This window comes from Diachasma alloeum, unplaced genomic scaffold (genome assembly GCF_001412515.2).
Source record: "Diachasma alloeum isolate Michigan unplaced genomic scaffold, Dall2.0 Dall_scaffold_00550, whole genome shotgun sequence".
Classification (NCBI taxonomy): domain Eukaryota; kingdom Metazoa; phylum Arthropoda; class Insecta; order Hymenoptera; family Braconidae; genus Diachasma; species Diachasma alloeum.
In genome coordinates this window covers 170683-182563 of record NW_021680682.1, presented here as the reverse complement: position 1 = coordinate 182563, position 11881 = coordinate 170683, and the positions used below count along the sequence as shown (strand labels likewise).

Below are 11881 nucleotides of genomic sequence, written 5' to 3'. Positions count from 1 at the left end.
TTACATCAGAGGCAATTATTATCTGATTACATATTCGATCGGAAAATGTTCACAAGTAGTTATCTCTGAAAAAAGATCCACAATAACAACTTTTCAACTATTGCATAAATCTTCAAAGAGTACACTTTTCAACCTTTTTGAGCGATTTCCAGAAGGTTATCGTTTTTAAAGAGGAAATCCTTAAAGAGATAAGGCAACTGAATTTATCGTTTAATTTTTTAAGAATATCTCTGAAGTGAACGCACGTACAAAAATGTTCATGGCCACGGCCATGGCCTTTGCCATGGCGCTGCTGAGGGACGTTGCCATGGCATTGCCATGAAAAAAAAGAAAAAATAACTTATAATCAAATAATTAGGTAAGGGAGTTTGACCCTCTTGACCCTCGCAACTTTGTTGTGCCTTGTGACCCTTATGGCCCTTATGACCTTAAAGGTCCCAGGGGGCCGCAGGGGCATGAACATTTTTGTATTAGGTACAAAACCAGCTAAAATTTTATCGTAACCTTTTCTGTAGCCCTTATTATGTATTGCCCTATGAATTAGAAACTCATTAATTTTTGAGTTCTTTACTGAACGGAAAGTAATAAGTGATTTTTCTTTTTCTTAATAAATTTATGCCTCACTATACTAATGATAATTCTGTCACTGTGATTGTATTGAATGCGGGTGATGAAAATGATTATTCATCGGTAATTAGTTTATAAATCCACGAAAAAGTAATTTTCTGGTTGATGGAAATTTTATATTTTCCCTCTGAATTGACGACTTTCAGAATGATTTTTCCTATCCTTGTCTTAATTAATTCGAGGTTGAGTCATGGGTGAGTTATTATTTATGTGAATTTATATGGAAACTGTATTATGTTCATTATAGTATCAAAAGGTCAGAGTCGAGGTCACAGCGAAGTGGGAATTCTCGGATTATTGGTAATCATTCCTCCGAGCAATGGGTATTTCCCGTATAATATGTGATGTGGGATTTTTTAAACAATTAATCTGTATGTTGAAAGCAAGCTCAGTCATCTACCCAGAAATCCAACGTAACTCATCAGAAAAAATTCCCGGTAGGTTTTTAATTTTTTCAGGATGAAACATGTATCAGAATGTTCAATTCAAGGTCACCATTATTTGGTATTTAAAAGTAAAATACACAGATGTGAAGAATAATTTTAAAAATGGTTTCAATATTTTTTTTTCATGAAAAAATCGAGTGAAAAAATCGAGTGAGTGAGTGAATGTGTCATAATGCGGATATTTAGAGTAGCCTAGAATTTTTAAATTTCAACTAATCATTAAAATGAAAACAACATGTATATGTTCTGAATATTTTTCATTCACTTTTCATATTTAATCATTAAACATATGGACTTGGGGCCATGAAATACCATCCATAAATTTCTAAACATCAGCCTCAAGGCCACCCTCTCCCCAAGACCCAGACGTTCTCCGATGCTCCTATGAGAATTCCAATTACCAAGAATTCCTTTTTCTGATTTTCTAGAAAATTAATTAGCATTTCTTCTAAAAAAAAATTCACCGTGAAGTGGGGTAAATTCGAAGGCCATGTAGGCCGCAGGAACGCATCGTCACATTGCCCACTGACTCAGTGTGTTTCCAGACTATAGAACTGTTTTTATGTATTTTTCATTCAACTCAGTGATCACCGGATGGCCAGGGAATGATAAAGACAGACGTATAAATGAAATGAAGAAAAATGATAGTTCACTGCAGGGGTTATTACATTGCTGATAGTACCGAGATCTTAGGAATGGTTTTCAATAGTTTTGACAGTGTAGTGCAGATAAATAATTCATGTGAATGAAATTAAATCCTATATTTCCCCTGGAATGTAAAAAATTTCCGATGAAAAATGATTTTTTCTGTGATGGTAGTCCTTGTGATGACTAATGCCGGACAAATAAATGCACGTGAGTTTCAGAATTCAATTGATATAAATTATTATGTAGTTTTAGAAAAGTGAAATTCATTTTCATTTGAGAATTCTCATTAATTGACTCGTACATTTCGAATTCGAACATTAGAGCTTGAAGGAGACGCAGTAATGTTCCGCGAGGGGGGAGATAATTGTAGGACTCCCGTGGGAAAAGCAGGGACTTGTATAAAAATTAGTAGATGTCGAGAGTTGGTGGATGTTCTCAGACAAACTGGACATCCCACGAATGAGGATTTGGACAGGTTGAGGAGAGCTAATTGTGGATATGATCGGCTGGAGGCGAAAGTCTGCTGTTCCAGTGAAGTAATTTCAATTTTTCATCATTAATATTTACTCACACCGTGATGAAGCATTGACGAGAATATTTCAGTATATAATTGAAAGATATTCCTAAAACGAGCAGATTCCGTGGAGAATGTTGAGAGCTCTTTCACAGCTGAGAGAATTTGGTAGAGAATATATCCGTCAATATAAATTCATAAATGCATTTTTTTTTTCATAAAATTAATAGCTCGTGGAACGATTGCATTGTTTGGGGATATCTCTCTAATTACGGTACGAGGATTCTATTTACAGAGGAAATCACTTGTAAAGACCTGGTTTTGCGACATATAGGCACAGCTGCGGTAAGCCCAGTTAAGAAAATCCTTATTCCGCTATCGGGATAAATAAAAACAATATGCCGATCAATTTGGATCGAAGGTTCATCAAAGGTATTTCCCCAAAAAACGTGGTGTATCTATGTATCATTACGATTTGCCAATAATACTACTAATTATCAAGAATTTTGTCGATATCGCCGACCGAATGGCTGAATTAAAGTAGTCTACGAGAAATTTCTAAAATTGTCAAACTGTGGAATAAATTTACTCCAGACAGAAATTTATTCTGACGGTTTATTTGGCTAACAGGGCTTAGTGCAACCGGCCCATAATAGAATAGAATACTTCATTTCCTTGATGCTACTGTTACAGTTTTGCATCTACACAGGCTAATAAGTAAATATCTCCAATAACACTCCAATAAATTGTTTTTATGTCAATAATGTCAATAATGTATAACAACTTGTGGTAATATCACAGCATCACAATTTGAGCAATTGTGCAATTTCTAGTTTCTTACAATTCCTTTTCACCGTAGTCTTTCAACACTTTCTCTATCTTAGCTAGCCCCACATAACGGTACATTTACTTCGCCTGCTAGGGCATTTAGGAACTCCTTCCTCCAGCTTCTTTGGTTTGTCTTTCCTCTCAAGTCTGTCCACCAGTTTCTATCTGATACTTTTAGTCTTTTCATCACCAACTCGCAGCTTATTGCATGCTTCAATGATTCTACTGAGTCATTGCATGCCTGGCATTTGGTATCCATATAGCCGCCTTTACCTTCTCTCAATGCATTGCCACATCTCCATCTAGCCCAAGTCTCTTTCTGCCAAATCCTCTGCCTTTAGTCCTCTATCTGCCTTTAGTCCTCTCCTGTGCCAGTACTTCTCTATTTTTGTTCCAGTTTTGGTGGACGAGAAATAGCTGCAGTAGTTTGAACTATCCGCCTTATTCTCCCAGTCAGTCTGTATCTCTTGATCCATTACCGCTTTCTCCAACTCTCTGAGCTTTTGCTCCACTTCCCCCAGCTCTCTTCCCTCACGCATTTCTAATAGTTCGCCATCTCCAACTCGTTCTAGTGCTCCTTTCAAACTTTTTTCCCATCGAGTCGGGCTGCCGTCTCTTATGGTCCTTATTTCTTCCTTTAAGCATTTTCTCGCCCATCTATTGTCTCCCATGAGGCATAACTTCATCAGGAACGACCCAGCCCTTCTCCTCGCTTCGATCTCGATACTTCTGTTATTTGCTTCTAATCGCCAAATATATCCTGGTGTGTTTTTTGACAGGCCCATACAGGATTTCATATACCTACTCTGTACTCTTTCAATTACTTCTCTTCTTTCCCAGCCCCATATCTCAGTAGGTATGCTAAGCGGGTTCTGTATAGTAGTTCGCCAAATCGCCACCAGATGCGCCATAAGGCGTGGAAGGTTCTGGAATGGTGGCGCCACCGTCGCGGAATTTTCTAGACGGATGACGTCATCGATGAGTCACCTCATCAGCTCAGGGACGTGGTGAGGGTAGTTTGTGAGTCCTGTTGGGACTTGTATGGAATATGATACTAGTGGCGGCGCCACCGTCATGGAATTTTCTAGATAGATGACGTCATCGATGAGTCATCGACTCGCGTGGTGGGGGAATCCCTCTAAGATCTGTTGGGACTTGTGTGAAATATGATGACCTGTTGAAACTTGCATGAAATCGGATATTGGCGCCACCGTCGCGGAACGTTCGAGAAGGATGACGTCATCGATGACTCATCGACTCGCATGGTGGGGGAACCGTCCTGGTGGGACTTGTATGAAATATAATACTATGAAAACCTGTGGATACACGGATAAAATGGGATATTGCCGCCACAATCGCGGAAATTTCGAGATGAATGACGTCTTCGATGAGTCACTCGGGCTGATGACCTATTTACTTGCACGGTGGGGGAACTCCCCGTAAGTCCTAAACATGTGCAAATGTTTAACAACATTTGCAAACATTTTGTAAACATTTTCGAAAATTCTGCAAACATTTTGCAAACATACTAGTGCATAATACTCAGTATGAGTCGAAGCTCTTGATACTACCTTCTGTTTGAGTGATTTCCATAATATAGCATTTCCAAAAACTCTAATAAGAATTCCAGTAGTCGGCTTTCTATCAATAGTATCTGATGCTCAATCACTGTCTACGTATGCATCAATTGTTGTCTTTGAGTTTGAGGTATAAACTAATTTAAGTGATTTTGTCTAGTATAAATATTTTAGAACTCTTAGTGTATATTGATAGTGCTCATGATTGTAACTACTTTGGAATCGACTCAAATAATTTACCGAAAAAGAAATGTCAGAACGTGTGCCACTAGCAATGAATAACAAAGCTCCAATCAAATTTCTGTACTCCAACTCATAATCAGTCATTTCTGCTGGCTCTAATTCTAATTCATTTCCATGAGTGTTTCATACTTCTTAGAATTCTGAATCTGGTACTTCTCTGCGAGACTATCAAGGTATTTTTCTTGGTGTAAAACTAATTCTTTCCCATTTTGATGATACTCAACCTCAATGCCCACATAATGTTGTACTTGTCAGAAGTCTTTCATACGAAACCTCATATTCAATAATAATTTAAGTTTAAGCATCCCTCTTCCGCTCGATCCACAAATCAACAAATCGTCAACATACAGTATCACATATAATTTCTCATTGTTAATCACGCCTGTATAAAAACAAAAATCGTATTTTGACCTCTCTAAGTTTAATTTTGTCATATAATCATTGAAACATTCATACCAGTCTCGTGGACTCTCTCTCTCTCAGCCCACCTAAAGCCTTTTGCAATAAACAAACTTTTTCACCATTAACTTGATAGCCCTCAGGTGGGTAAATATAAACTTGAGATTTGATATTTCCATTGAGAAAAGCAGTTTGAACGTGCATTTGTTGAATGTTCCATTCATTATTACAAGCAACTGAGCGTGGAATTTTTAATGTATGCATTTTCGCTACAGGCGAATAAATCTCTTCATTCTCCTGAAAAACTTTTTGGAACCCTTTAGCTACTACCCGTGCTTTATACTTTCCATTAGACTTGATTGTATATATCCATTTAACTTCAATGATCTTTTTATCGTCAGGAGTATCAACTACTGACCAAGTTTCATTTATTCTAAGACTCTCTAGTTCTTCTTCCATTGCATTAATCCATTTCTTTGACTCAGGACTGTTAATTGCCTCTTCATAAGTTTCTGGTACACTAACATTGGTATAATTTATGTAAACTACATGATCATCGTATCTCTTTGGCCTTTTAATCTCTCGCCTGGTTCTCATGGGAGTTTTAGCTATTTCTGGTTCATCATTATGTTCTATCACCTCCTTAATCTCATCATTTTCATCTTTATCCATTTTAACATTACCGTCTTTAACAATTCCTTCCTGATTATTTTCATCGAACTCATCCAAGTTAAATTTGATATATTTCGTGTCTTGCTCAATGAATTGTACATTTCTACTTATTATTATCTTTCTGTCCACCAATATTTTGTAACCCATATCTGTATAACCAATCAAGATACCTTTCATTGCTTTTGGATTCAGTTTTGACTTCCTGCACTCATCGGGTACTTTTATATATGCTTTGCTTCCATATATACGTAGATTAGTGACATCTGGTTTCTTATTAAAAAATATTTCATAAGGAGATTTATCAATCTTTGTATTTGCAATCAGTCTCTTACCCAGATATGCTGCTGTGTAAATGCACTCAACCCAGTAACTCTTATCAATATTCCCTTCTGCTAACAAATATCGTGCTCTGTCCATAATTGTTTTATTATATCTCTCGGGCTCGCCATTTAATTCATGCGTATAGGGAGGACATGGTCTCACATAAATGCCTTCTCTTTTAGGTAAATCCATCAAATTGTTGTTAATAAACTCACGACCATTATCACAACGAAGTTTTTTGATTCTTTTGCCAGTTAAAGTATGTACTGTATTCATGTAATCAACGAATTGACTATAAACATCACTTTTGTTTTCTATACAATAAACAACTGCAAGCTTACTAAAATCATCGATGAAGGATACAAAATATTTCTCTCCATTGATACCTGTTTGAGCTATTGGCCCATTTACATCTGTATGAACAATTTCAATAAATCATTGGCTCTAGTTCTCTCATTCTTGAACTTCATGTTAGACATTTTACTCGATAGACAAATTTCACACTTTAGAACTTCATTCTCAATTGTCTTTGGGACTCCATCTAGTAATTGTAATTCACATATATGTTTTAAATCTCTAAAATTTGGGTGACCCAGTTTGCTGTGCCACTTCTCTTTGGCAGTCATCCTGCCCTCAATGGAATTACTGTACAACTTCACTCTTTCTGTCTCGTCATCTACCTTTAGTCCTTTTATTTCGAAAAGTTTTGCAATCACTTGATTTTTACTATTAAAAATATTAGCTTTTTCATTCTCAAATATTACTCGATTCTTCTGTTTCAAAATACTAGAGACACTCAATAAATTTCGTTTCATATTGGGCACATAAAAAATATTCTTTATCTCAGTTTCAACGAGTTTGTTACCCACTCTAAATTTCACATTAATATTGCCGATCTTCTCTGATTTTAATGAGTAACCATCTCCTATTCTTATGTCAATTGGATTCTTTAACGTCTTACTCAAAAAAAAAATTGTATAACAATATGATCAGAACAACCGCTCTCTAAAAGCCATGTTACCCAGTCATTGTTGTGTTTCTCTCTCTGGTTGCACCTGTGCTCGTTGTCATTACTTCAATGTTGAACGAATTTTTGGCTTCGATTTCCTCCTCTGCCATATTGCCAGTGACTCGTGAAGACGTATTCCTCTGTTGATAACTCCTCGGCTGTCTGTTTTCCATAGTCCAATTACTGCGACAATAACGCTCTATATGTCCAATCCCATCGCACTTGTAACATCCCACTGGTGGTCTACTTCGTTCATTTTGATTCTCCACTGGTTTCTCTGAGTTTGGTCGTTGTTGCTGATAATGATAATTATTATTGTACCTCGAGTTATCAAATCCATTATGTCCCCTCTGACCACCTCGTGCATTACGAGCGTTCCTCGGTCCCTGTGAACTGAAAGCTTGAGCTGAATTCCTTGTGTCCATTTTTGCATTGTCTTTCTTCTGAAATTCCACCGGTAACTTCGATTTCACAAATTCAACAGTTCTGTCCTTTACTGGTAACGCATCAATTAAGTCTACCATCCGTGAGAGGCTCTCCGGTAACGCCAACTGTAGATAATTCACTTTATCCTCCTCACTTACTGCTTTACCTGCATTTTTCAGTTCATTTACACACTTCTCAAACTGATTGAAAAATTCCAGTGGATCATCACCTTCTTTAAATTTCAAGTCCAATAGTCTCCTCTTCTTCAACAACTTAATTGTACTGTTTTTAACAAAATACGTTTAATCCAACTTCTGTAACATCTTTTTAGCTGTCTCCTTGGAGATAATCAGATTTAGCTGTGTCAGGGTGATGCTATTAACGATGTAATTTTTAGCCTTCAATTCTTTCTCCTTCCAGATATCTTGCGTGATATTTTCTGGTCTTTCATCGAGTTTAATCACTTCATCACATTTTTTCCATTCAAGGAAAGGATTCAGCTTGAATCTCCATTTCGCGTACTCCTCCCTATCAAACACTTGCAATCGGATCTCGTCGTTCTTCCCGGACATCTTAATCACTTTCTACTAGTCTTTACACTTCTTTTAATGTTTTTTTCTGTTTACTAACCACGCTCTGCTACCATGTTCGAATAATCCACATATTATCAACTTTCAATTTCTTTATTTAAATCTTAGAAAAACCTTAAATTAACAATATTATTCAGACAGTCTCCTGTTGCGTCATCCTCACTCAAAACCGTTACACACATCGTTCTCTCAACTTCTCGAAGCTTCTACGATGAACCTGCCCTCTATCATAGATGAATCAAATTTTATTTGAAATCATATTTTCCAACAAAATCGTTTTCAGGAAAGTAGTTCACTCGGTTTTTGGGGTTTTTGTTTTATTGTTTCTCAACCATTCCTCCATCTACGAATTTTGATATTGAGAAACGGGGGCATGTTGAGTGAGACATTTCATCACTGATGCTCTCAATTCCATTGTTTTTGGATTTATTGAGTTCAAGTGATGAAATGTTTCGTCAATTATTTGACTTATTAATTTGCATTATGTCTATATCTATATTATTTTTCATTCAATTTTCCTATAAAAATTCTGGACATCACACATGGGTAGTAGTCGTGAGAGATTAGCGAATTAACTTGATAACGATCATAAAGAAATAACAAGAAAATATCAACCTGATTCTGCTAAATTCAATCTGTTGAGTAGAAAGGGGGTATTTCCCTTTGAATACATGTGGACGTCCACATGAAAAAGGATTCTAGTTTCCGAGATATTCACTCAACAATGTTAAATTTTTTTCCATCTTCTCCAACGACGTAATTTTTGACCCCATGAAGCTCATTTTTAGCTGAAAATGTGCGAAATGTTATCAATATTATCAGAGTACACATAACATTATATCGACAAAGTGGTCCCTTTTCATGCGGACGTCCACATGTGGATAATTGGGGTAAATTGGATGAAACTGAATTGCCTGGAAAAGAAGGGTTTCACTCTCAAATGACTGACGAGCAGATATCTGATTAAGATGATCAACATGCTCTTAATGTTTGGAGTGCATTCAATATCAAAACATTGAGGGAGTATTCAGATCTCTACCTACAAACTGATCTCTTATTGTTAGTTGGTCCTTTTCACATTTTCCGTGGTAATTGCCTTTCCACTTATGAATTAGACCCTTTGCATTATTATACAACACGTAAATTAGCCTTTGATGCTAATATGCTGAAATATACAGAGGTAAATTTAGAGCTTTTTACAGATTTAGAAATGATATTATTTATTGAAACAGGTATTAGAGGTGGAATATCATAATGTTCAAACAGATATACCCATGCTAATAATCCATTTATGGGTGAGAAATATTATGATCCCCCGTCAGAAACATCATATTTGATGTATTATGATGTGAACAATTTATATGGGGCTGCTATGAGTATCAGTTTGCCATGTGATTCATTTGAATGGATTGCTACTGGTTCTGTAGACATGTTCATTGCTGCAGATGATTCTCCAGTTGGATATATTCTTGAAGTCGATTTGGAATATCGTCAAGAATTGCATGAACTATATAAAGATTTTTCGCTCTGTCCCGAATATTTCATCCCTCCAGAGAGCAAACATACTAAATTAGCGATCACTCTCTTCCCGAAAGACAAGTATGTAATACATTATTTAAACTTGAAGCAATACACAGCTCTTGGTATAAAACTAAAGCATATTCATCGTGTTTTGAAATTCAACCGGAAGCCCTGGTTGGAATCTTACATTGATCTGAATACTATGAAAAGACAGCAGTCAAAAAATGGATTCGAAAAGAACTTTGATAATTTGATGAATAATGATGTATTCGGAAAAACTATGGAAAATGCTAGAAAACAGAAAGATATTAAGCTCTTCACACATTGAATTGGTCGATATGGAGCAAAAGCATTGATAGCAAAACCCAATTTCCATAGCTGTGTGGTGTTTGATGATAATGAATAAATGGAACATCCGTATATTTCATGAAACCTATCCATATTGGATTTATGATCCTCGATTTATCAAAAACGATTATATATTACTTCTATCAGAACTAAGTTGAGTGTAAATTTGGGGGATTAGCAAAACTCATATTTACCGATACAGATAGCTTACTCTATCTGTTTCAAGTACCAAATATCTATGAGTCTACAAAACAAGACATGAACATGTTCGATACATCTGACTAATATAAAGAGAATAATGAGTATAGAATGCCGCTCACAAACTAGAAAGTATTAGGACTCATGAAGAATGAGAATAATGGTCGAATCACGGTTGAATTTGTAGGTCTACGAGCTAGAACATACGCGTTTAGGATGTTGAATGATGAGAAAGTTAAGAAGAAACCTGAAGGTGTTAAAGCTGCTACACTCAGGAAAAGCACATTCAATGATTATAAAAATTGTCTTTTTGGTAATGAGCACATTATCAGGAATCAGAATNTCACCGAGTCCTAATCCGGGACAAACTACCCTCCCCTCATTGAGTCGCCAAAATTCCCCGATTTCCCGTGCCAGATGCTTCCCTCTCCCAAAATTGCCACGTTGGGACCTACGTCACAGGGACGCCACTAGAGACTAGGTGGGGCCCAGAGGTCAACGAGCGTGGGGGGCAAGAGGCAGCCCTTAGGATAGATTACCGCNCAAGTATGTAATACATTATTTAAACTTGAAGCAATACACAGCTCTTGGTATAAAACTAAAGCATATTCATCGTGTTTTGAAATTCAACCGGAAGCCCTGGTTGGAATCTTACATTGATCTGAATACTATGAAAAGACAGCAGTCAAAAAATGGATTCGAAAAGAACTTTGATAATTTGATGAATAATGATGTATTCGGAAAAACTATGGAAAATGCTAGAAAACAGAAAGATATTAAGCTCTTCACACATTGAATTGGTCGATATGGAGCAAAAGCATTGATAGCAAAACCCAATTTCCATAGCTGTGTGGTGTTTGATGATAATGAATAAATGGAACATCCGTATATTTCATGAAACCTATCCATATTGGATTTATGATCCTCGATTTATCAAAAACGATTATATATTACTTCTATCAGAACTAAGTTGAGTGTAAATTTGGGGGATTAGCAAAACTCATATTTACCGATACAGATAGCTTACTCTATCTGTTTCAAGTACCAAATATCTATGAGTCTACAAAACAAGACATGAACATGTTCGATACATCTGACTAATATAAAGAGAATAATGAGTATAGAATGCCGCTCACAAACTAGAAAGTATTAGGACTCATGAAGAATGAGAATAATGGTCGAATCACGGTTGAATTTGTAGGTCTACGAGCTAGAACATACGCGTTTAGGATGTTGAATGATGAGAAAGTTAAGAAGAAACCTGAAGGTGTTAAAGCTGCTACACTCAGGAAAAGCACATTCAATGATTATAAAAATTGTCTTTTTGGTAATGAGCACATTATCAGGAATCAGAATTGTATCCAGAGTAAAAAAACATGAGGTGCACACAATCTGCTAGCAGAAGATGGTTTTGAGTTGGGAAGATGATAAACGTATGATTTCACTTCATACAACAGATACTCTACCTTGGGGTTATTTCGAACCACTTGTATAATTATATATATATATATATA

At 36.3% G+C, this 11881-nt stretch overlaps 1 protein-coding gene across 1 annotated transcript in view; it reads left to right on the top strand.

The window, feature by feature from the left end:
* Positions 1-1608: 1608 nt before the first annotated feature.
* LOC107043161 (transmembrane protease serine 9) overlaps positions 1609-11881 on the top strand; it is an 80124-nt gene continuing 69851 nt past the window's right edge. The window contains exons 1-2 of the mRNA XM_029126469.1: positions 1609-1928; positions 2043-2257. Of these exons, the coding sequence (XP_028982302.1) occupies positions 1871-1928; positions 2043-2257 (273 nt within the window). The 5' untranslated portion in view covers positions 1609-1870. The remainder of the gene's footprint in view (positions 1929-2042; positions 2258-11881) is intronic.